The 25,426-nt window shown below is 62.5% G+C and overlaps 1 protein-coding gene across 6 annotated transcripts; it reads right to left on the reverse strand.

Annotated features, from left to right (window-relative positions):
* Positions 1-2,869: 2,869 nt before the first annotated feature.
* Positions 2,870-22,083, reverse strand: SLC38A3 (solute carrier family 38 member 3). 6 transcript variants are annotated; one of them, XM_030458321.1, is made up of 16 exons: positions 21,917-22,083; positions 8,547-8,688; positions 8,310-8,394; positions 8,100-8,215; positions 7,530-7,603; positions 7,338-7,430; positions 7,159-7,240; positions 6,142-6,224; positions 5,946-6,004; positions 5,342-5,515; positions 5,175-5,254; positions 4,566-4,666; positions 4,325-4,449; positions 3,888-4,032; positions 3,409-3,512; positions 2,870-3,318 (listed from the first exon to the last, which is right to left on the reverse strand). In XM_030458321.1, exons 2-16 carry the CDS (start codon positions 8,645-8,647, stop codon positions 3,214-3,216), a joined length of 1,527 nt encoding a protein of 508 aa, XP_030314181.1. In that variant the 5' UTR covers positions 8,648-8,688; positions 21,917-22,083; the 3' UTR covers positions 2,870-3,213. The 6 variants fall into 6 exon arrangements, with proteins under 6 accessions (XP_030314181.1, XP_030314179.1, XP_030314183.1 ...); XM_030458319.1 differs by lacking the exon at positions 21,917-22,083 and adding an exon at positions 15,886-16,025; XM_030458323.1 differs by lacking the exon at positions 21,917-22,083 and adding an exon at positions 11,292-11,437.
* Positions 22,084-25,426: the final 3,343 nt, after the last annotated feature.

The following is a 25,426-nucleotide window of genomic DNA, read 5'->3' on the forward strand; positions in this document are numbered from 1 at the left end:
CGCCCCGGCGCGCGCGGCCAGGGGAAGGGCGGGGCCAGGGGAAGGGCGGGGCGGCAGGCGGGGACTCGGTGGTGAGGGGGCGTGGCCCCGGTGGCCTGGGCGCGCGAGGGAGCGGGGTCTCACCCGCCACCCGCGGGACCCGCCCCGCGGGGGGACTCGGTGTGCTCGGGGTAGGGGGCCCGTGGCATCGATGTGCCCGGGGCAGCCATGGGGAGGGAGCTGGAGTCTGGGTGCTGTACGTTGGGCCCTGGGGTGCTTTTGGGGGCAGAGAGAGGGGTGCAGCCCTGAGCTGGTGGTGTTGGGGAGATGCTGCGCCTCAGGGCCACTGTGGGGACAAGGTGTGGCAAGGTGGTGGCTTAGCCCTTGGAGACCCACGTGCCACCTTGTCTGATGTGGAGGGTGCCAGGGCTGGGGGTGAGCGTGGGAAGGGATGGGCAGGATGGGACCGGGCAGGGTGGAGCACACAGCCGCTGTTGTACTCTCGAGGAGAGGGTACCTTGGCACTTGCCCACCGCAGTTCCCAGGGCTCTCCCCTGAGAACCAGAATCCCCGCGCAAGACGAGGAGCTGTGCCATCTGACCCCCGGGGGTTGGCCCCTGCCCAGAAACCCTCCCAGCCCCGTGTCAACCCCTCGCCGATCCCCTGGGCCCCCCAGCTCCTCCTCACCCCCGAGCTGGCATCTCCGGAGCAGGGAGGGGGCAGCAGTGGGTGATCCACTCTAGAAGCCGCTGCCAAGGGAAGGGCTGTAGCCCCCTCCCTTCCCTTCGCAGCCCCGCCGTGGGGTCCGTGGGCCCGACGTGGAAGGATCAGGCCTGTTCCCGTGGGAGCGGGCTGCAGCATTAATAAGGCTTCGCTAACGAGCTGGCGTCGTGCCCGGGCCTGGGGCCGGCTGGAGTAAAGCCCCGTATGCGCGAGTAGGGTGGAGAGGGGTGACACGGGGTGCTTAACCCGACTCCATGATGGACCTTGGGAGAGGGTAGTGGGGGGCTTGGGGCTGCTCCCGGGAAGTGGGTGTACGTGTTGTGGGTCACCAGGGACACCTGCTACCCTGGCACCAAGTACGAGATGCCCACAGCGCCACTTCCACTGCAGTCCCGGACACCCCGCTGCAGTCCCGGCCACCCCTCGGGGACCCGCTCCGGGCCTTCTCCCACGGGGGTCCCACCTCTCAGGGTCCTGCTCATCCTGGGCCCCACTCCTCAGGGGTCCTAATTCCCGAGGGTCGTGCTTCCTGTGCTGTCTCTCTCTCCCGGGGGCCCAATCTCCGAGGTCCATCCCAGGGGTCCCATTCCCGGGGTCCCGCACTCCCGGGGAACCCACCCCGGGCCCCCCCCACCTCCGTGCACCCTCGGGCCGGGTGGTTGCGGGGCTCAGCGCCCCCTGGTGCCCGCACAGCCCCGCGACTCCCCGCCTGTCCCTGTGCTTGCCCCGACGGGCGTCTCCCTGTGCTTTTCCGTCTGTCCCCGTGGGTGCGTGGGACTTTCCCTTCGTCCATGCTGTCCCCATGTATGCCTGTGCATCCTTGTGCGTGTGTCCCGACGTCCGTTCTGTCCCTCTGCACACCTGTGCTCTGCCCCTCTGCGTGCATGCCTAAGTGTCCCTGCTGTCCCCGCGTACGTCCGTGCCTCCGTGTGCGTGCGTGTCCGTATGTTCCGGGACGCTGCGTGCCGGGTGCCAGCCTGCGTGCCAGCTCCTCGCCCGCCCCAGTGACCCCCGAGACCTGGCCACGTTCACATCTTTATTCGCACTGCGGGCACCTCGCCCCCCCGGCCTCCTTGCCGCCATGGACATCGCCCCATGGATAATTTAAAAGCACCGCCCCTCCCCCGCCGCCCCAGCGTGGCGCAGGGATGGATGGCCACGGGGCAGCCGGGATGGGGACAGCAAGGCAGGGGCCAGCAGCCCTGGGCCAATGGCGAGAGTCCACAGCGGTGCCAACCAGTTCCCCTCCTCCCCCCCCCGCCCCATATGTACATTAAACAGAGCTACCCAGAACAACATAACACATTAAAAAAGATCTACTCTTATATACAGTATTTATAAAAAGCATCCCAGCCTCCACCCTCCCCAGTAAAAAAATACGTCTCTTATGTACTTTGCTGCAGGACATCCCCTCTGCCCCGTGCTGCCCATCCTGCTGGGCTCCCTTCCTCCCCCATCTCCCCTGCTGGGAAGGTGGGGATGGGGGGTAGGAGAGCTGCTCTCCAGGTTTTGGCATGGCACAGGGCATCCTGACAGCGTGGATGCGTGGGTGGGTGGGTGGGTGGGTGGGTGGGAGAGGGCTGCGGGGCCCTGTGTGCTGGCCCTGGGTCCAAGGCAAGCAGGCCCAGCTAGAGTTGCCCACCACCCTGGTGTCCGAGCACACAGACATGGGGGTGGCTGTGGAGCCCCGAGCTGGCCCTCAGCCCCCCACATCCCCCACCTGCATCCCTCAGGGGGACCCGGCCCCAGGAAGCTAAGCCACAGTATGGGCAAGATGCCAGCAGGCACCAAACCCCCACTGTGCATGTCACCTCCTCAGAATAATGCAGCTGGTCCCCAGGCATGGCCTGGGGGTCACTGGGGTCCTCTCCGTGGACACTGGGAGCCAACTGAACTCCCAGTGGCCTCAGGAGCAGAGGGCTGGGTACCACCAGCAGCAGCAGGAACACACTTGCCCATGGAGACAGGTGGAATCATGCTGGGTACTGGGGGAAGAGGGCAGGTGGCTTGGACACGGGCTCTGTCAGGGGTCTGACCACCCCAGCCCCTCATGGACAGTGTTCATCAGGGCTCTCGGTGCTGTCTAGGGGCCTGGAAAGGTACTCCAGTCCTGGGCCCCTGCAGTGGGCAGTGCTCCAGGCCCCTAGCAGTGCCTGGGGCATTCAGATGAGCTCCAGCTGAGTGCCAGCTCCCGGTGAGGTAGGGCAGTATTGTCCCCATTTTACAGATGGGAAACTGAGGCGTGGAGGAGGGGAGGGACCCGCTGGAGCAGGGTGGGGAACACAGCACCTGCCCCAGGCTTTCTACCCCATCCTGGGCACAGGTCATAGGGGTTCCCTGTGCATGCCATGGCTCATGCCCCTACCACCACCATGGCGGGTGATGGGCAGCGACAGCGTAGAGTCCCTGGGAAAGCCCAGCAGGGCTGTGGCACAGGGGCTGATCCCGAGGCTGGCTCTCCCTGGGGCACCGGTGGGCAGGGGGGAGGTTGGCATGGGCACCCGGTGCTGGCTAGTGGCTGCCACCACTCTTCCCCCCGCCCGCAGCCCAGTCAATGATGATGAAGCTCAAGCTCATGATCATGAAGACCACCCCGAGGAGGGCAAAGCAGGCAGCCTGTGAGGACAGGGCAAAGTATGAGGGATGGCCAGGGTGACAGAGTCCCCAGTCCAGCTCTGGGACCCCCATCCCTGTCCCCCATCTTACCAAGATTTTGGGGGCAGAGCGCAGCGGCTCCTTGTCCTTGGGCATGATGCGGATGTAGAAAATGGCAGGGAAGATGAAGATGAGGCAGGGAGCAGAGGTGGCACCTGAAGCAGACAGGGACAAAGTGGTAGAGGCCCCTGCCTTGCGACTCAGCCATGCCAGCTTCTCTGCTGGGCCAGGTTTTGTCCCCCTCCCCCACTACCCCGAGCTCTGGCAAAGCCTTCCAGGAACCTAGGGGACACCATGTCCTGGCACCATTCCCATGCTATCCCCTGCAGCCAGGGCCCAGGCACTGAGCCGGGCACTGAGAAGGATGAGCCTGGCTCAGTGGAGCACAGGAAATGCCCAGGGGAAAAGCAACGTGTCACCTAGTCCTGGCAGGGTGGAAAGGTGAAACTGAGGCATGGGGAAGGTCAGGGAATGCTGAGCATCAAGCCAGGCCAGGGCAAAGGGGGACAGGAGAGGGTGCTGTTACACACCAATCATGCCGAAGATGCCAAGGATGGAGGGAGCAAAGATGACCAAGAGATTGATAAAGGTCAGCAGGACCACAGCAATGATGATATGGCGGATCCAACTGAAGTCCTTCCCTTGGAATAGCATTTGCTGGATGGCCCGGCGCACCTGGGGACAGGGACAGGATGTCATGCTCCATCTTGGAGCCAGCATCCATCCCATGCCCTGTCCTTGCAGTCCTGCCAGTCCCCGTCACCCCTGCCCAAGCCCTGTCCCTATGACCATGTCCCCCCCTTCACCCCTTCACAGCCCTGCCCTCCGTCCCTGCAGCCTCACTGATCCATGTCACCCTGTTCCCAGCCCCATCACTGCCTCATTTACCCCTCTCAAAGCCTGGTGCCAAAGCCCTGTGTCAGATGGGGGTGGCAGAGCCACCTGGCATGCCTGCAGAGCCACTCACCGGGAAGAGGACGATGGGGACAGTGAGGGTGACAGCTGTCAGCACAGCCACCCGCACACACAGGATGAGCACGTCAAAGGGGTCCACCTTGTTGTAGGTGTGCAGCAGTTCTGACTCCACACGGCCTGTAGGCACCAGAGGGGAGCCTCTGGGTCAGCTCCAGTGCTGCCACCACTCTGGTCCTGAGTGGTGGCAGCATCCCATGCCAGCAGGGACTCTGGCCCCCTCTCCAAGGACTCACCGTAGAATGTGAGGTAGCCAAAGAGGGCAGCCAAGAAGTACATGAAGTACATGACTGTGATGGAGATGTTGGAGATGCACTGCATCTTCTTCTTGGAGGGGCTGCAGGAGACAGTGGGCTCAGCATGGCCTCCCTGGCCCAGCCTACCCTGTGGCACCCACCAGCACCCAGGACCCACCTGGCAGAGGGGTGATCCCAGAGCACCCTATAGTGTACAGGGGCTGTGCAGAGAGGGGTAGCATCCTCCTTCCTGGGCTGCATGGTGGGTTGGATCACCCATCACCCATCAACAAACCACCCACCCTGGGGCATAACACCCACCTTCCTGGGGTCATATCACCACCCTTCCTGAGTCCCCATCACCCAACTCCCAGGGGTGATACAACCTGCCACTGACTGCCACCCTCCCACTCACCCCAGGTTGTACCACCCACCTTCTAGGACTGAAATCACCCATCCCAGGTCCTACCACACACCACCCATCCCTGGTGATATCACCCACCTCTCCACGGTGCCCCAGTGCAGGTCCCATACCCAGGACAGCACTGTCTTTAGGTGGGCACTGGGCAAAACCCACCCACACTGTTGGTGCCCCCACTCAGAACTCACTCCTTCAACTCTGTGTAGATGGGCAGGACCTCAGGGTGGCAGACGAAGGCAAAGGCCATGATGGGGATGGTGTACGCCGTCTGCATGAGAGGAGGGTGGCTGAGCACCAGGGCTCCCCACCTCCATGGGATGCATGGGAGCCCCAGTGGTGCACCCCGGGCACCCACCTGGGAGTTTAGGGTGAAGAAACTGGGGATGCAGGTGTCCTGCTCAGGTGCCTGGAGGACGGTGTAGCCATTCTGGTAGTCAGTGGTGCTGACGGGGGTGGTGTTGAGGCTGCCTGTGAGGTTCACCTCCTGCTCAGGGAGCGGGCAGGGTATCTGGAACTTCTTGTAGATGACCTAGGGAGGGGGCACATGGGGACAGTCAACAGCCAGCACCATGAACCAGCACCATGACCACAGGAAGGTCCCCTTGTCTGTTCCCTTCCATGGGGTGCCCGCAGTGATGCTGGCCTCAGAGGCTGTCCCTGTGGGGGTGGGCAGCAGGGCAGGGAGGGACAGCAGCACGTGGAGGGGCCACACGCATGGTTACTTCCCCCGCCGAGCACCCTCTCCTTTACCCTCTCTCCAGCACTCTGCCGCTTCAGCCAAAAATAACCCAGCAGAGTGACAGCACTGCCGTGGTGTCTCCGCAGCCCCGAGCACCCAGTGTCCCTGCTGTCCCCCCAGCACGCAGAGCCATGCGTGTTTCCAGAAGGGAAATGCTCAGCATCCATGCCAAACCTCAGCACCCATCCAAAGCCATTGGCATGTGCCAGCAGGTGCTCACCGAGATGAGGAAGAAGACCATACAGCTGAGGGAGAAGCCACTGGCATAGCCGAGGTAGCCTGGAGAGGGAGAAGAGTGGCTGGTGGTGCAGGCAGAACCCCCCTTCCTTGCCTGTCACTCCCAGGTTCGCATGATCACTTCACAGGAGCACCAGGATACTGGACCCTGGTGCTGCAAGTGGCATCCCCTGACTTACCCAGCTGCTTCATGAGGGCCAGGGGCAGGATAATAGTGACAGAAACCAGGATCACCAGGTAGTTTCCATTCATGTACCAGTCCCTGGAAGCAGAGGGTCTGCTCAGCCCCGGGCTCTGCCAGGGCACAAAAGGCACAAGCAGCCATTGAGGGGGGGTGCTGTGTGCCATCTGTGGGGGCTCTGGAGCTGGCAGCATCAGACACCCTAGTGTTGGCATCCCTAGACCCCTGATCTGGCATCCCCAACAATACTGGCATCTCTGCTGTGCCAGCAGTCCTGGGGGCTTCCCGAGACCAGTGCCCCCAGGGACCCCCCTCAGATGGCATCCCTGTGGAGCCCCCAGTTCCAGTATCCCTGAGGACCACCACAATTCCAGCATCCCCAGGGACCCTTGAGCTTACCCCAGCAGGGGGGAACCCCCAAGGGTTAGAGCTGCTGCAGGCAGGCTGAGAAATACTGTGCTCAGCACATATGTGCTGGTCTGCAGCCTGACAGCAGAAGGAGGCCAGGACAAGGGTATCCACACCGGACAGGGGCTCATGCAAGGTCCTCAGTGACCCAGGTGGAGGGAGCTGCCCAAAGGCAGGACCCTTGCCCAGCCTCAGTCCCACATGTGGTTGCGGACTCCAGAGCAGCTGGGGTCCAGTCTGGCTGGGATGCCCAGTCCCAGACCAGTGGAGGCCCCAGTAGCAGATCTACCCAGCCCTCACCCCCCTTGCTGCTGTGTGGGGATGCAGGCACAGCATGGGGGGACCCATTCCCACCTAGAGCTCTTGTCCCCTCCCCGCAGCCCCAGACTCTGCTCAAGGAGGAAAGGCTGATCTCAAGGGGATGTGAGGAGCAGGGATTGGAAGTTCAGCCCGGTTTAATCTCACCCAGGGGCTTATTCAGCACTGACGGTTATCAAAAATAGTAGTGGCTTAATGGCACTAAATCCCTGCCACAGGCTGCACAGCTGGAAATGAAGCTCCGGCGCCTGCCCGGGGAAGGCAGACAGCATGGGCAGGAGCTACTCACGTGGTCTTCTCCTCCAGGTTGAGGAAGGTCTGGATAACCAGAGGCACTTCAGATTTGACGATGTACAGGTAGCTGGACATAGCTGTGGGGCAGAGCGAAGTCACACTGTGCCAGCGTGCTCCAGTGCTGTGCGTGTCCCCCAGCCCCACCAGGTCCATTCCCCCAAGCCACATCCTCACCTCCAATGTTCTGCAGAGTGATGGCGATGGCCGCAGCCAGCTTCCCCGGCGTGCCAAAGGCTCTGTAGCCCAGCTGCTCATAGGCACGGATCCCTGCAGGATGGGGAGCAGCAGAACGGTGAAGGTCGGGAGGGACACCCCCCACCTCACAAACCCCCCCCAGAACAGCCCCATCAGGGACCCAGCACTCACCCACAATGCCGGAGGACTTGAGCAGCAGGTGGATGGAGTAGCTGGACAGCAGGGCCACCGCCGTCAGGAGGAAGCTGTGGAAGGACAGTGCCATCACCAGCAGGTCACAGCACAGGGCTCAGGCACAGCAAAACGAGCTCTGTCTGCAGGTAGGTGTCCTGGCAGGGTACCCAGACCCTCACCTTGGCACCAGCTGGGCGCTCAAGGGGGTGGATAGACCACAGAGTGTGGGCACCCCACAGCCAGGGGGCAGCCCTCTGGGTTCATGTCCCCCATGCCCAAGAGGAGCTGGCACCCCTGTATTTTGGGCCATGTGGGGAAATCTGGTCTTGTATTAAGGAAGTCAAGCCTTCAAACTCATCCTCCTCCTCCCCAGGCACAGCACCCGGCAGAGGCAGACAAGCTCATGCCAGGGACAGGCACTGCTCAGGCAGCAGGACATTGGTCCTGGCATCACCCCAAGCCAGGGACCCCTTTCTTACCTGCACCTCCGGCACTCTCCAATCCCTTTGGAGGACCCTCCTGACCCAGACCCCTCCACCCAAGCCATGGCAGGCACACAGCACTCACAGGAAGAGGATGATGCCGGTGTTGGCCATGGCATAGGCCAGACCCAGAATGCCACTGCCCATGATGGCATTGCTCAGGTTGAAGACGGACATCCCGAAAGACGTCTTCCCTTCAAACTGCATACACAAGACACAACAGTGAGGGGGCACACTGGTGACACCGGCACCTTCCCCATTCCACTACCACCAAGCTCCCCATGCTGATACTCACATCAGTGAAATGTGTCTGCTTCTTTTCAGCACCATGGGGTAGGAACTCCTCCATCTCTGCTGTGCCAGGCTGGTTCTCCTCAAACCTGACCACCGGAGGGAAGGAAGGTGAGGACAAAGAAGAGGTGGGGGCTGCCATGCGCCCCCAGACCAGTGCCAGCTGGTATCACAAGAGCAAGGAACAGCCAAGAGAGATCCCCCAATCTCCTGGCACCCCCAATCATCCCAGGGCCCCTACCTGTCACCCCCCAGAGAGGGGATGGCAGAGGTGGTAAGCATGGTCGTGTGCTTCCCATTGGGCACCAGCTCCACCATCTCAGTCTGGAGGGGTACATCCATGGTGGGAGATGACTGGACTCGCTGCAGGCTCTCCTTGGGCTCTGCAAAAGAGGGACAACAGGGGTCCAGCTCTGGGCAGGAGGTCCCACATATACTAGGGGCATGGCAGGGATGGGCACCCAGGGGTGACAGAGATGCCCAGCTAGGCATCACCAGAGCTGACTTCTCCCATCTACCTTCTAAGCACACAACACCCCAAAGAGCTCACCCCAGCTCCCACAGCTCCACAATGGTCCCTGGGCAGTACTGTCCCCCTGCCCAGCTAGCCACCCTACAACCTACCGAGCTCCACTCCCGTACCCACACCACAACCCTAGCCCAGCCCTGGAGCCTCCGTCCGCAATGCCAGCCCACCTCCACTCCCCTGCCTGCAGGTCTCAGCTCCCTGCCTCAGTTTCCCCTCCTGCAGATGGGCGCCGACGTCTGAGTGGGGGCACTTGTGATGGCAGCTGGGGATGGGGCGGAGAGCTTGGGGACCCCCCAGTCACCACCGTTACACCCCGCCAATGGTGGGGCGCCAAGGCAGGGGCTCGGGGGCACGTCAGGGCTGGACAAATGGAGCAGGAAAGAGCGAGGATCTGGAAGACAGCTCCTTGGCAAGGGAAGGCGGCCGGGCTGCCGAGCGCAGGACGCCTTGGCACATCGCACAAAGCCGCCTCTGTGTGAGCCCCGGCCTCCCCGCCCCGCTGGGAAACGGCACGGGGTGGCTTTCTGGGCAGGCTGGCAGCCGGGGCAGGGTCCCCCGCCACCCCCGCCGCCCTTGGGGCTGGGGTCCCCTCCGGCCAGCCTGGGGGGCTCCACACTGGGTCCATGTCTAGCAAAGGGACGATGCCACCTGTCCGGACGCAAGGGCTGGCTGGGATGCAGTGTGGTCCTTAACCCCGGGAGGATGCTGCTGCCCCGCCAGCCCCCAAGGTGAGCCGAGGACGTGCCCATCTTTGTGCTCCCAGAGCGGATCGGTGCCTCTGGGGACCAGGCAAGACTTCCCACGGCACTGGTGCAGCAGGGAGACGCTGGGGCAGTAGCCGCCCCCTCTCTGGCACACAAGGGAGGAATGCCACTGCAGGGCATGGGCACCGGCACCTCTGGGCTCCTGACTCTGCCATCTGGCCACGAAGGAGACATGGCAGGGTCACTTCAGGGCTTCAGGCAGTGCCGGGAGGGCTGAGCCCCTAAGGCTTACCTGGGGAGGGGGCACATGGCTAGGCCACCCTGCCTGAAAAACACAGCCTGGTGGGGAAAATGAGGGAGGACCCAGGCCAGAGGGGACCATAGCAAGGAGGCTCAGCCATGCGGGGGAAGAGAGGGAAGCGCAGGGCAATGATTATCCCCTCCACTAGGGCCCCTGCTTGGGCCAGATCCAGGCACAAACAAGGCTGCCAGCATGTCCAGGCGCCGCCGTTAACTCTGCGCCTTCCCGCCGCCGCGGGCGAACATCACCGAACCCACCGCTCCCGGCATCGGGCTTTAAAGGGGCCAACAGATACCCTACCTCCTCACCCCAGCCCAGCTCCACCGCGATACCTGCGGGCAGAGCTCCACTGCATCCCACTGCCGGTGGGCAGGAGCCGGCCCTTTCCCCCTGCCCGCTCCCCCGCGGGCGCCGGGGAGGCTGGGCGCTCGCCTCTGCAGCCCCTTTCTTCTCCCAGGTTATAATTACACCTCGCCGGGCAGCTCAGGAAATACCAGCTTCTTCCCCCGAGCGCCTCTCGGAATAGCAAGCGGCACGGTCGGGCTCATTTCGCATGCATCGGGCTTAGCACCGCCACCCAGACGCTTCCTCCCGCTGGGCAGCCCTGGCACAGCCTCGGCACCGCTCGCCGCCACCTCCCCAGCCGGCCCCGGCCTTTGCCCCTCGGCCAGGGTCTCCCGGCAGCGGCGACGGGGAAAAAAGGGGAAGATAAAACGGGAGGGAACGGGAGATGCTTCGATCGAGCAGCGCACGGCCTGCCTGCCGCTGTTTGCCTTGCGATAAGGCTTGACAGAACAAATACACGGAGCGGCGGATGGCCCCGGGGGTGGAGCGGGGGGTGGGGATGTTGGCGTGGGTTCCCCCAGGGCTGTAGCGGTGGGTTCAGCCCTTAACCTTATGTGCCCACCCCAGGAGGGGACCCTCCACTAAGAGCATCTCCCCGGGAATCTCTTCTCGCAGCGTTCCAGCCCCACGAGCCCGAGCCCACCCCGGAGATGAACGGGTGGGACGCTGCCACATCGAGCAGACCATGTGCCGCCTGGCATCGCCCCCTTCCTGACCACCAGCCCAGCCCCGGCACATGGTCCCCCACCCTGATGGTGTGGAACAGCCACGTGCGTGGGCACAGAGCCCCCCGCCGTGGCACCCAGGGCCATGTCCCTGGGGGTGCTGAGCCCCCCGCCCAGATTTCCGGGTGTGCGCCTCTCGGCTGCCCGACGGCTCCGGGTGACAGGGACAACGACACACCCGCTGTACCGAGACCTCCCACTACCCAGCCCCTCTTTCCCGGAGGATGATCCTGCTGTGGCACTGCTCGGTGCCACCAGGGACATTGTCCATGCCACCCGCCCTCCGCGGCGGCCAGGCAGACCGAGCTGGGCCCCGATGCCATCCCGCCGCCCCCCCGCCCCGCCGGGAACGCCGAGCCGTATGAGTGGGGGCGGCACGTACCCTCCCCGCCGGCCACGTCTGCGCCTCGGGAGGCTACGTTTGGTCTGGCACGCCGCTGGTCCCGGCCAGCACAAATGCCTGGCGTCCCCTCGCAGGGATGGGAACGTGTGTGGGGCAGCAGGGCTCCCAAATCCCTGTCCGGCCTGGCAGACAGCAGACAGCCCTGGGCTCCCCGGCGGATGGTGGATCCAGTTCTGGAAGAGGCTGTGTCTCCCTGCCTGACAGCTCGCATCCACCCGGACTGTACTTAAAAGGAGGAAAATCCCAGCTGGGAGTAAGGCAGAGCCTGTAGCAGTGGGGCAGAGGAGCTCTGTCGGCAATGCCCGCGGGATATGTTAGATGGAGGGGGGGGGGGGTCCATCCTCGGCAGCGCGGCTGCCACCACGGGAAACTCGGCCCTTGTACTGCCGGTTCCCCCGGTCAAGCCTCGGCACTGCACAGTCCGTGCCCGTGGGACCAGGGCACGCAGCGGGACTGAGAGCCTCTGCTTGCCCACCCTCTCTGCACCGCACGGCACCAGCCTGGGGTGTGATGACCCCCCGTGTCCCCGCAGCCCGTGACATCCATCCATGGGCACCCCCTGCTTCCAACCATGGGGGACAAAGGCGCTGAGTCTTCCTGGCAACAGGTGGGTGCTCCCCCGGGCCAGGGACCCCGGAGGGCAGAGATCCCCTCCCCACTTCCTCTCCCTCTGCAGATGAATCCCCGCTAATCCGGCCCAGCTGGGGCCAAGGCCGCGGGACTATTCCGGGTGGTAATCCGGATTTAGCGACAAGCCTGCCGCAGCTGCCGGCCTGCGTGCGGGTAGCCAGGTACCCCACTGCCGCCGGTGTGTACCGGGGGGCCGTCAGCAAGCCCCCCCCCGCCCGTTCCCCCCCGTACAGGTGGCTGTTCGGATTTCAGCGGAGCCGGGCTCCGGCAGGTCTCATGTTCCCTGGGGCTGCGCTGGTGACAGTCCTCTGGGAGAGACTGGCAGCGTGGGAAAGAGGACAGGGACCGATAGCCATGTCCCTCCACCGCTGTCACCCACCAGCACCACTGCTGTGCACGGGGTGCACCCAGCCTCGGGTCCCTGGTCAGCTCCCAGCACTACCATGGGCACAGGGCTGTGCAGGCATGGGCCAATATCCTGAACCTTGGGCGTCTCTGGCATGCTCAGTGGGGAGCCCCTCGCATCTCTCCTTGCCCATTCACTGAGAATTCCTCCCCGAGGCAACCCTGGGAGTCCGAGTGCCAAGAACAGAGCTCGCCTGACCCCTTCACCCCCAGCACACACATAGATATGGCTTTATCCCTGAACTGCCTTCCTAAAATTAGCACCTCAAACCTGCTTTTAAACCTACTGCTCCCACCCACCTCCCAGCCAAGCAACGGCACTGCTATGGTCCCACCCCCCCCGGGGACAGCAGGCACCTAGAAGGGCACATTCAGCTGCCCAGGGACAAAGCCATCTTCATCATCATCATCTTCAGGATGAGAAGTCCTGGGGTGCACACTCATGTGCATGGGGTCACAGGCAACCACGGTGCTGGACAGCTGAGGAGAACCTGCCAGTGCATGGCTGGAGAGCACCTCTGCTGAGTAGCCCTGCTGTAGACCCTCCCAAATTAACCAGCTGGAGACTCTCATGAGTTAGCCCCACCAGACAAGCGAAGTCATCCAGCCCCATGCATGATACCAGCACAAGCTGGGCAGTGTGGCTATCACTCCCAGGCTCACCTAGCCCTGCTAGGTGAATCTGGGGTTTCAGCACTGCACCAAATACTGTACCATGGCCCAGACTCGGGCCAGGCAATGCCCCAGGTGCTACAGCCAGGGCACAATTGGCAGTGACAAGAAGGAGCTAGCAGCTCTTGAAGCCACTGTCCTGGCAACCAGGGCTCTAGTGGCATAAGCACCACTGTGTTGTAGCTCTGTGCAGTCCTTATCATACTGTCTGGGGAGTGGTGTCCACCTAAGATCCTCCCTTTAAGACCACAAGTGGGACCTGTTGGCTCATGGCCACCAGCACCATCCTGCTGCAATGTATATTCCAGGGTCCAGGACACATCAGGAGGAGAAAGGCACTTCAGGGAAGGGGATAGAGAAGCCAGTCATCCTGGGGGAACAGCGTGGAGAGTTTTCCAGTACCAGAGACATGGTGTGGCTCAGTCACACAATTCCCTGCCAGATGCATGCCCCAAGATAGTCCCATGGGGGGACCAAGGGGCTGCAGCACAGGTACCAGTCACCACCATCACACCACATCTCTATGCACCCAAGCACAAGCACCAAGGAGAGCTGGGAAGAGCAATGGGAAACTGAGAACAGGCAAGTGGAGCTATACCCAGCTCGGGGACAGCCCAGGTTGTAGCTGATGCAACATGGCATGTAAGGAAGGGGTTGAGCCCATATGGGACAAGGTCAGGCAGCAGAGACAGTGTGAGGAACAGGGACAGGGTGGACACAGCACACAGCCTGGTTGCCCACAGCCTGGCTCTAGGGGAGGCCAGGTGAGATAGTGGATTGAGCTCAAGGCATGTCAGCTGGCTGTAAGCTAGTTGTTCATTTTTGCTACAAACTTAATGCACTGCTCATCAGGAGCCACCAAGGGAGGACAGTGTCACAGATGGTGGCACTTATGGGCAGTTAACTCCTGAAAAAAAAACACATCAGGTTTTCTATTGCACCACTGGAGACACATTTCACCTTGGAAGTGAGATGCTTTCCAGGAGCTCCCTAAAACACACCTGGCCTCGGCAGGATGACACCAGTGGCTTGATGGCAAAAAATCCAATCTGCCATTTGCTGTTGGCAGCACTGGGAACACTAGGAGGAACTGACCTCAACTGCAGCCTTGTGTGTCCCCTGCCACCCCAGCACCATACCTCATTCCAACCGGTGACCACAATCTGCCCAAGACCTGTGGGACCACCACTACCCTCAGTCCTGTTGCTCTTGACACAGGGCCACCCCATCAGCCTGGTGTCTGTTCCCCACACCCAGGATGGCAGGACCATCTGGCTTTCCCCCTGCTGGCATGGGGGACCCAGCCAGCCTTGAACCTGCGTCAGCAGCCAGGGAGGCACGCAGCGGCCGAAACCCACGCGGTGAGAAGAGCCGGGGGCACGGGGGCCCCGTCCTGTCCCCAACCCACCCCTGTTTTCTCAAGGGCTGCGTTTCCAAAGGAACCCGTGGGATTCCGCTTCTTCTCCCCGTCCCCACGCGCCAAGGAAAATAGGCTCTGCCGATGCCTGTTTGTTTGCCGTGGCTGCAGCCCCGGCGTGTGATTACAGCTGCAGCACGGTCGGGTGCTGCGGGGCCCTTTGCACCTCAGCCAGAGTCCCCCGTGGTGACGGCACCCCCCATGCTGCCCCACTGCCTCCCAGCATCCCTGGACACCGGAGACAGGGGGCACTGGCACTAATTCCCCAGAGGACAGGGCAGGAGTGGAGGGCACGGGGGGCTTTTTCCGGAGTGCCACCACAAGCTGGGGGGCGAACCCGTGCCGGTGGCTGGCAGCAAGGACCAGGCAGGTCTAACGGCTCAGCTTGGGCCAGATCCAAACGGCCAGTGGAAAATTCCCCATCTCCGCAGCAGCTCGGTACAGCCATGCCCTCCGCAGCCAGCTGGGGCTCTGCTTCCCCTCCGTGCCACCTGCTGACAACTTGCCGGGACCCCTGACCCGTGCCACAGCAGAGCCAGTCCCTGCCACACGGAGCCCGGGGCCAGCAGCTACCTTCCGTGCCTCAGTTTTCCCTTCCAGCGGGATGTTTGAAGCTGCCTCGATCGGAGCAGACCATCGTGCAGGCTGGCAGGGAACACGCGTGGCCGGCGGGAACGCAATGCGCCTCCTGCATTTGCACAGCGCCGGCCCGGCTCTATCAACACCCCGTCCCGGGGCAGCACCGCACACACGGCCCCGCCGAGCCCCAGCAGCCCCCAGGGCGGCCGGCATAGCTCCTCCCAGCCGTGCCCCCCACCGCGCCCCGGCATCCTGACACACGATCCCGGCCGCGACCGCTTCCAGCCTTAAGAAACATATGTCGTTCTCACGGGCAATTAAAAATTAAAGCGGAAAAAAAGGGGAAGAAAAGGGGCTTGGGGACTAGTGATGTAATTATTATCAGCAAAGCGGGCGGCGATACCGAAGCCCCCCCGGGATGAGGGTGAAAAGGCGGACAGGCAGGGTTCTGCCTTCCCTCTGTCCTGGCAGGGTTTGTCAGCCGGCGTGGGAGGGTTTCGGCGGCCGCAGAGGGAAATGGCAGGAGAGAAGCAAAGCAAACAGCCTCGGGGCGCTGCCACCTGCCAGGACTGCCCGAGCCCCGGAGCCCGGAGCTTTCCCCAGTGCTGCCTGGGGGATGGGGGGGCTGTGCGCCTGCGGCAGGCGGAGGAGGGGAGAGGGGAATTGCGGGGAGCTCTGGGCTGTGGGACGGGAACGGGGCCAGGCAGCGGGCGAAGGGAAATGAGTCGAGGTCGGGGAGCAGTAGAATGGGATGTGGGGAAGGGAACAAAAGCAGACGAGGGGTCCAATCCCTCGAGAGCCTTCAACACCGGATTTACCCGAAGGGTTAGGATAAAAGCACGGGAGTGCGTGCAACCGGAGCGGACTTACCTGCCCCTCTCTCTGGCGGTACCTCTGTTGCAGGCTGGGGCGAGCAGCCCCCGGTTGCCAGCCCCGCCGTGCCTCGGATTAGAGACTATCCTGAAGCCGTAATCCCGTCGGAGCCGGAGATTAAACCGGAGCCGGGCCCGCCCCCACCGCAGCGGCTCCCAACCAGGGCTCCCGTCAGGGGTAGCGCCGAGGAGGGATCGGCCGCGGGGGGCAGCGCACCCGGCTCCAGTCCCGCCCCCTCCTCCGCCCGGCCCCGCCCCGCCAGCCGCCCCTTCGGATACAGCCGTCCCTTCGGATACAGCCCTCCGGGCATCGCCGACCCGACGGGCATGGTTGGCTCACCGGGCATGGCCACATCCGGGCACCACCCACCTCCCGGGCATCGGAACCTCACCGAGCATCACCACCCCGTTAAGCATCACCACCTCGTTAAGCATCACCACCCCACCGAGCACCACTCTCAGCCCACCCCGGGGCTGCAGATTGGGCCAGCAGCCAGCACCCAAAGCAATGGAGCTGTCAGAAGCGCTCTCGTATCACCCAAGGGATAAACTGAGCAGGCGTTTGAGTGCATGAGCTGGGTCTTCTCCCCTCTTAGTGAGGAGCAGAGTCGCTCCTCAGCACCCCTCACACCCTCTCTCACTGTTCGGGGCAGCTCAAGCCATCCTCACATTAATCTGGCCCTGTCGAGGTACTCAGGACCCCTGCAGCAGCCTCCACAGCACTTCCAAATATTAAGAACAAGCAAACCCTGTGGGCTCAGCCCAGAACCTCTGGTCTCCACCACACTCACCTGCTTGAGCTGAAATATCTGTTTGGGGTTTTTTTTCCATGAAGACCAAATTTTGGGGTCCTCACAGAAGTGCCTCAAAGAGGATTTTTTTTCTCCCAAGAGCATCCCATGCAGTGCAGGGAGAGCCAGGAGCTCCTGGGCAGCCTGCAGTCATATCCGTGCAGGTACCCTGCCCCTTCCAAAGGGCTGCCACCCCCAAAGCGTCTCCCTTCCTGTTTAGCAGGCATCTCAGCTCCTCTGCCCCCTCCCTGGCTTTTACTTTGGAGGAAAATCTTTGAGGGCCTCTCCACAGTGAGGTGGGGGCTCAGTGCACCGCCCTCCCCGTGCAGAGCAGCCAGCCCTGCACGTCGGCAGGACGGCTCGGCGCGTTGCTGGAAGGTTTTATTTGTGTTACACATATCTTCCATAAATCCTCAGGAAGCCTCCGGCAGTCTGGGATGGGAAGGACTCCACTAGCCAGCAGCAAGCGTCACCATCGGGATGGGAATGGGAAGAGCCCTCCTCGCTCTGCCGACAGCAGTGGCACCCTCTCACCTGGCATGGCAGGATGTTAAATATTCAGCGGCAGCTCTGCCGTCCCGCTCCTGGCAATCCCGCGGCTCCTGTTACTGCTGCTCTTCATTGGCTGGAGACATTCATTAACTGATTTCTAATAACAGCAGCGTGCGTAAGTGCTGAACCTGCGCTGGCTGGCACGCCAGGGGACCGGAGACAGCCAGGTTCGGCAGGGTGGCAAGGGGGGAGTCGAGGCACGCAGAGGCATGGGCACAGCTGGACTCGAGCCATCTGCTTAACCCTTCCCCTACCCCGGCCAAGACGGGCACCATCCACGTGGCACCGGTGCCCAGACATCCCAGGGACGGGCAGCAATACACCTGTAAAAGGAGGCTGAGAGCTGCCGCCCTGTAAGCAAATACACTCGGCAGCTGGGGACGGGGAGAGGCAGCACTGTCCCGTGGCACATAGGGTGTAGCCCCTGCCAGAAGGATGGGAGGCCGGGCAGTGTCTCAGAGCCTGTCCTCTCCTTCTCAGCCTCCACACGTTGCCCTTTACCTTGTGCTTTTGGCACAAATGAAGCCATGGCCTCTATTTATCATTCCCTCTCATGTTCCCTGGTGTGTGGCACCTCTCTCCATCACTTCCTTCCTCTCAACTGGGCAAAGGAGGATGGCCATGATGTGCCCAGCTGAAGCGTTGTGGAAAAGCAGAGCAGTGGAAAGGAGAGGAAGGAAAGGGAGCAAAGATGTCTCCAAAATTCCTAGACCATGGCCCAATGGGTCCCTGAACCCTGCACACAGCTCCAGCCCCACACTCTGCCCCAACCCCATGCAGCTGGGCTGGCTATGCAGAGGGAAGCCAAGGGCTGCCTCGGAGAGGGGTGGGCTGAGACCCTCCTCTGAGCCCCTTCAGCCCCCCAGCTGACAGTTCTTCCCTGGCCCTGCCCGCTGGGTTTGGTGGTGTCAGGCCTGTGCCTGAGCTCCAGCAGATGGTGAAACTGCAGCCATGTGTTTTATTCTGGCCAGATGGAAAGTTGGACTCCAGATTCCCCCATCTGAGGAACCTCTGGGGGAGTGTGCATGGTGTGTCCCTCTGGGAGCATCCTGCCTCACCGCTGGTGGGGAGCTGAGCATCATGCTCGTTGTTCCATGCCCGCAGCCCATCCCTGTGCAGTTTGCCTTCTCACCAATCCACCTAGCCAAAAAGCTGCCCTATTTTTGTCCTTCAGCCACATCTGGGAGATCAAAGCAGATTAAAGTGAGCCCATAAAATCCCCCAACCTCAAGAGCACCCTGGCACAGGACAAGGACAGCCAGGACCCAGCCATGAAGGTGTGGGTGCCATGCATGGTGGGGTATGCCCTCCTTTGTCATGCTTGGTTTCCTCTCCCGGCCTCTGTGCCTGGTGCCTGCTGCTGCCTGCCACTGCCCACAGTTCCCAGAGCTGAGATGGGAGATAGCAGGGAGATGTGTCAGAGAGAACACTTAGATCTGCAGCCCAAGCAGTATCCCCCGCTGGCACCACCACCACCTGTTCTTAAACAAGGAGCCTGTCCTTTGCTAGGAACATGCAGCAGGTGCCTCTAGTCCCCAGCACCAGCAATGCCACAGGCAGAGCCTAAACACCTGGAAGGAGCTCTGAGACCCTCAATGTCCTCAATCCAACTGCTGGGGAGCAAGCAAAGAGAACATGTGGCAGGAGGAGAGAGATGCCTGCAGCCAGCAGCATGGGCTGGAGGGACTGGGGGGTGACACCTGTCCAAGGCCATGCTCCAGGCAGCACCTTTCCTCTCCCCAGCCATCCCCTCTGCTGAAGCCCCTAGGTGCCAGCAGCATGGCAGCTGGGCTGGGAGCAAGCTGGGGGCAGCTCATCACCCCCTCCCTCGCCCTTGACCATCGCCTCCCTCGCGGCACATGCTGTCATGTGGCAGGGCACAACAACAACAAGGACTAATTGGTTAATGTGATTTCAAAACATGATTTGCAATTATAACTCACCAGAGAGCATTCAATGATCCCGCACATTGGGAGAGTGGGTTTTTCTCCTTCGTTTGTTCCTGGAACCTCGAAACCAATTAACTTTACAGAAGCCAGAAGCAAAGTGCTGCTCAGCAGACCTGAAGGGTGGGTTTATCTCTGTGCTCAATCACTTCCCTGCCAAATGCCACACCAGAAACCAAGGACCTGAGGACAAGCCCTGGGGTAACCCTGCTGCTTCTCCCTTCAGCACTGTGAGGTTTAGAAGGGGGCCCCAGAGGGAAGCAGAGTTCCCACAGCTCTCACAGGGACACCAGTCCCATGTAGCTCCTCCAGCTTCCAGCCATCAATCACCATGGCTTCTTGGAAGGGCTTGAGGGCAGAAGGATGCCCTGAGCTGTAAGAGATGGGAACAGAGTTCCCCTTGGCATAGGGGGATCTCTGTCACCTTCAGTGGTGCTGGTAGCAACCCACTCATCTCTGTCACTCAGGCAGAGCAGGTATTTCCCTGCTGCCCCCCTCTGCCCCCACTGGCAGCACCCACAGCCCCACAGGGGCTTTGCTCTCATGGGCTTGCCATACTGCAGCAAGTGCTTAAATGCCTTTAAGTCAATTAAGCAAGGACTTAGCAAGGACTTTAATGCCTTTAAATGCAACTTACATGCCTTTAAAGCCAAACAAGCCAAGTGACAGTGATAGTCCCAAAATGTCCGGCACACCAGCTCTGGGCCAACTCCTCTGAGTTTTTGCTCATTTGCCCAGAGTCCCCAGCTGCTGGGCTCTGTTTCTACCCACATCCCACTGGAAAACCAGGTGTGGGGCTGGCAGAATTTTCCCTTGAGTTCTGGGTACCAGATGCTGGAGGGATGCTATGGCAGCAACCCTTCAGGATGGTGCCAGGGCCCCACTCTGCTGGGCAACCTCTGCTTGCAGGGGAGCCAAGGGGACCCAGGGGATCTACCAGCTTGCAGGGAATGCTCCCACGTGCACAGGGCCTGAGATCCTCTATCAGGTCCCCAAGCCTCAAAGTCACCCATCCCGTGGGCAGCTCAGAATCCTGTATTGCAGCTGCACAGGGTCCTGATTATGAGGATGGAGCCCAGGCAGCTCTCATAGCCTCCCAAGAGGCATAGGACAATGTCAAGCAGTGCAGGACAGCAGTCAGGCTGCCTGACACCCCAAACAAACCCCACCTGGCTGGGCCAGGGCCAGACCCCCAGCCAAACCCTGGGCCACCAGGTCCGGGGTTGAGCTATAGGTTAATCTTTAGCAGGAGCAGGGCTGCAGTGTGGGCAACGGAAGGAGATGTGGGGCAGCATTGAGGGGTGCCCAGGGATGGGAGGTGTCTCCTGTTCACCCCTGAGCTCTCCAGCAAGCTGTCATGAGCATAGAGGCCGGCTGGGGGAGCCCCAGGGGGAGCGGGCACACTGCCCAGGGCCTGGGGTGGCAGATGGGCTGGGACCTGGGGGACCGGGGGACAGGGGAGGACCAGGCACGCCTTTCGGCCCAGGACTACTGTAGCATCCCTGTTGAAAGATATAAATAACTGGGCCAAAAATGGAAACATAGCCACAAAACATGTTCCTCCTCTCCTGAGGGGGATGGCAGTCGGTCCAGAGCTGACCCAGGAGCAGATATGGCTTGTGCAGGCCCAGTGAAATGAAGACTGCTTTGGGGTGACTGGCAGTTCCTAGGGACAGATAGCAACACAGGGTCCTGCCGGGTGTCATCTGGCCACGAGGAGGAGAGGGGATAAAGGCCTTTTCATGGTCTGTCAGGGGAAATGGATTCAGCAGGAGAAGCAAAAAAGGATGTGGCCAGTGCTCAGAACCAAGGCTGTCCTGTCCCCCAGCACTGAGGGCCCTACAGTCCAGCAGGACACAGAGGTGGCTGCTCTGACTAGAGGACAGCTGGGGAGTGCTGAGGTCTCAGCAGTCTCCACTAGCATCACCCAGCCTTTCACTTGGGTGGGCTGAGCCTGGCACTGTTTAGGCCGGGGCAGCGTTGGCATGGTGGCCCTCTCCATGGCTGGGAAAACCCTGGGGCCAGCTGCCCTCTCCCTCCCCTCTGAGCTGTCAGGACAATTGGCTGCCGAGGGACAGCGGCCTTGATCCACATCGCTGGCAGTCCCCACGCCTGAGCAAACAGAGGAAAACAGCCCCATCCAGCCCCAGCCACCACCAGCACATGTCCAGGCACCCGGGACCTCCTATCAACTCCTGTTCCCCGGACCCCCACCACCGAGCAAAGCTGGCAGCACTACCCTGCCCAGAGCTGCCAGGGGGAGGTAACAGTACCAAACCCTGCCACACAGCCAAAAAATAGCCTGGGGATTATGGGGACTGATCGGGGGAGCCAGGAGGAGGACCAGGAGTAAGTGCTCACCACGCTGGTGTAGAGGCTGTGCCGAGGTGGCCAACACAGAACGGATAGTGCGCAGGCACAGCCAGGGCAGCCCTGTGACCACTGGCCCCAGGTGCTACACAGTCTCTTCTTTCCCAGCACAGGGGTTGTCTTGCCCAGTTCCGTGCTGCTTGCTGTGGGGCTGGGCCAGTCCCTGGGAACTGCGGACCAGCCAGGTCCAGCTGGTTGGCGGTGGGCAGCCATCCTGCACAGGGTGTCCCGTCCCGCCCAGCTGCCCCATGTGCTCTCCCTGCAGACCAGCTCCCTGAAACCCTTCTTCATCTGCACGGCACAGTACTTCATACCAATACCCCCAGCCCCCCTCCCAGAGCTCCTCCATCCGAGGGACAGCCCATTCCACCAGAGACCGGGGAGATGGCAGAGGCTGGTTCAGGTCCGGCAAGGTGAGCGGGCTGCTGCGGCCACAGCCGGCCGGTGGCTCCTGGTTCCCGCCGCCGCCTTCCCGGTCACGGCACTGGTCACTGGACACCGACCACGCCAACATCCCGCCACAGTGCGTACATGGGCAGGGGGACCTGTTCACGCCCCAAACCCGCCTTGGTCCCGCTGCCAGAGGGGGCACTGCCGGGCCACCCGCCCCGACGTTCGGGAGAGGGGCAGAAACCCCGGCACGGACCGCCAGTGCCGGACCCGCAGAAGCACCCAGCTGCCCGACATCAACGCCAGCCCGCCTCACGGTGAACCCAGCCCGCTTCGTGGTGAGCCCAGCCTGCCCCATGTCGGGCTCTAGTCCCGCCCGCTGCTGTGGGCCCAGCCTGCTCCACGGGACCCCCGGCCCACCCTCCTACCACCGTGTCCCGCCCCATCCCGTTCCGGCCATGGGCCCCGACTGCCCTCTGACGGCAGCCGGCGGCACGGCCGGGCCATGCCCGCGTCCTGCTTGCCACCAGCGTGCACCCTGTCTGCGCCCTGCCCGCCCGCCCTGCCTGCTCCTCCGGAACCAGCTGCCCTGTCACACTCGCGTGACCCCCAAGCCCGTGTCATGCCCCCACCCCCCCCCCCCCGACTCTATATGTCCTCCCAGAGACCGTGTCATCCCCAGGTGCATGTCTTCCGCAAAGCCTTACCCTCTCCACACATCATGGTCCCCCGCTGCACACTTCCCCACAGGGATGCTGCCCCACATCACCCCGTGCTAGGGGCTCCTACTTGTCGCTGCAGGTGCAAGCAGGGGTCTGACAGCCCCCATCTCTCCTTCTCCGTCGGGAGCAGCAGCAGCAGAGGGCTGGGGGACCACCCAGCACCCTGGAAAGCTGCCCACCCCACGGTGGGACAGCTCTGGCACTTCTTGGACTCCCCAGCAGGAATGGGTGGCCGTGCCACCCGGCCCCTCTCCAGCGGTGTCACCCGCACCCTGGGCCTCCCGGCTGCCTGAAACCCACCCGTGGAGCACAGTAGTGCACAGCACGGTACGGTGTGCCCGGCATTCGCCCCCCCTGCCAGCTCTGGGGCAGCCTGGCCTGGAGCCACACGGGGTTTGCCATGGCACAGATATCCCCCACCGCTTCTCCACCCTCCTGCCACGGCTGCGCGGCTCCCACAGCTCCCGCAGCTCGCGGCACACCGGCGGGCGAGTGGAGCCGTGCTGCTCGAACCGCCCCGGCCCGGCCGAGAGCTCGTTACACATTTACCCCGCGTTAATGAGGCGGCACGGGCTACTCCCGGCCTTCGGACCGCAGGGATGTTTCGCAGGCAGCCAGCCGGCCCTTAGCTGGGCAGGTCTCTGGGGTCCCGCGGGTGAGTCCCGAGGCACCGCGGGGCACAGTCATGTCCCCTTCCTCCTCCTTCAGCCTTCCCCTGGCTCTAGATGAGGTGGGGGGGGACCTTTGCCCTGGCACCCCTCCAGTCAGGGACAGGACCAAGAGGGCAGGACAGGTTCCTGGGGACGTGGGGATGCTGCTCTGCGGCTGCGATCGGGGACCCGGACCTCTCCCTCCTTTCCAGCTTAGGTGGAGAGGGTGTCAGCACCCCAGGGAGCCCCGGGATCCCGAGGGGCTGTCCCCGAGCGTTCGGCCGGATGCCTGGGTGCACGGGGAGGACACGGGACACAGTCGCCTTTTGTTGGTGCCGGCCCCGGCAGCAGGGACCGGGGCTTTGCGTCCCCTCCTCCGCCCCCGCCGCCGGCGGGACTGGCGCCCGGCACCGAGGATTTGGGGGTTTAAAGAGCAGGAGGCAGCCGCAGCCCGGCTCACCCGCGGGGCGAGGAGGCAGGCGAGCTCCAGCAGAGCCCACACGCCGTAGCAGGTGAGACGGCGGCCGTGGGCAGCAGTTCCCCCGCCGAGGGGGGCCGCGGAGTCGGGGGACCGGAGCAGTGGAGCTCCTCAGGTGGCTGCCAGTTTCTCTGGCTGCCCTCGGTGGGTGCTGGGGGCTCGGACACGGTCCCGAGAGGGGAATGGGGGCAGTGCCGGACACACACCAACCTGCTTGTTCTCGTCACCGTGTGGCTGACGAGAGCCCTGTCCCAGCCGGGGCACCCGGGCGTGGAGTTTTGGGGGGCGTCCCAACCAATGCCCCTTCCCTAGGGCACTGGTTTATGAGAAAGGAGGGTTTACCAGGTGCTCTCCCACCCATGGCTGTTCCACCCCACTTGCTCTCGCAGCCTACCGGTGTTCGCCCTTGGTGGCACCTGAGTAAGCTCTGAGCTGCTCGGGAAGAAGGGAGCCCGACGCCGGGCACTGGGCTGGGCAGGAGCAGGCCGACAGACAAGGACCTATTGTGCGGCTCTGGGGCCGCCGGCTCGCCCGTCAATAGCCGCATTATGCTCGGGGATGGCCCCCCCAGCCTTCCCAGCCGCCGCGCCTCTGCGGGAGCACCGTGGGAGGCCATCTGAAGTGGCTGTTGTGTTGGGGGCTCCGGGTCAGAGAAGGAGGGAGAACCTCCCTGCCACTGCCTGTCTGGCTGCTGCTGAGTGCCATGGCACTGGAGCACTGTGCTCCCCTGTGCCACCACCTTTGGGGACAAGATGGCCTGGATGGGGAGCAGAGAGGTTCAGGGCGCACCTGAGCATCTGTCCTTGCTCCCCTGCCCTCACCAGTGTCAACCATGCCTGAAGTGGCCATGGCTGGGCTGGACTGCCAGGCACTGCATTGCAGGACAGCAAGGGGCTACCATCAGCCCTGGGCACAGGTGCCACCCGTTCAGCAGGAGGAGATGAACAGTCCTGCGTGCTTCCCAATGAGACACGCCCCAGATAAAATTACCAACCCCAAACATAGCAGGAACACTGGCCTATTTTTAAAGCCTGGAGGAGATGGATGCTGCCGGTTGGTATGGCACAGGGCAGGGCCAGAGTGCAGGGGGGCATGGCCAGCATCTCCCTCCTGCCCACCTCCAGAACAGGGAGGGGGCCAAGCTGGTGGCAGAGCTCCCATGTGCCATAGTTTCACCAAGGCTCCCATCCTGCTATGATAGTTTTGAGGAGCTTCAAGCTCAGTAGTTTTAGATACAGAGGATATGGTCTCTCTGCCTTCCCCAGAGCTCATCTGCTGGTATTGACAGGCAGACAGCCAGTCCGGAGCAGCAGGATGTCATCTTAGAAGTCCAACATCCCTCTTCTTCCCAAAAAAGTGTTGTGCTGCACCAGGAGGATGGAAGTCTCCTGCATAAATATTGTGCACCCCACAGCTCAGTCCCACAGCAGAGACATCCAATAATGGCACCCCAGATGTGCTCAGGCACATGTCCCCTTGGCAGCCCAGCTCAGCCCAGTGCAGGGATGGGACAATTAAAAAGGGATTATCCAGGCTACACCAGCATGGTGCTGCCGGAGCCGGTACCTAATCCCAGCAGGAATGCACTGGGGCCACGCGGGTCCCTGCTGCAGGGGTCTCACACCAGCATGTTGTGACGA

Source organism: Calypte anna, chromosome 12, assembly GCF_003957555.1.
Source record: "Calypte anna isolate BGI_N300 chromosome 12, bCalAnn1_v1.p, whole genome shotgun sequence".
Classification (NCBI taxonomy): domain Eukaryota; kingdom Metazoa; phylum Chordata; class Aves; order Apodiformes; family Trochilidae; genus Calypte; species Calypte anna.

Excerpts from the sequence above, each read along its gene's own strand:
- SLC38A3 (XM_030458318.1), bottom strand. The coding sequence starts at position 10,394 with ATGCGAAATGAGCCCGACCGTGCCGCTTGCTATTCCGAGAGGCGCTCG. Across the intron at positions 8,216-8,309 it reads AGCAGACACATTTCACTGAT|TTTGAAGGGAAGACGTCTTT; the intron begins GTGAGTATCAGC and ends TTGTGTATGCAG. Across the intron at positions 3,513-3,887 it reads TGGCATCTTCGGCATGATTG|GTGCCACCTCTGCTCCCTGC; the intron begins GTGTGTAACAGC and ends TGTCTGCTTCAG.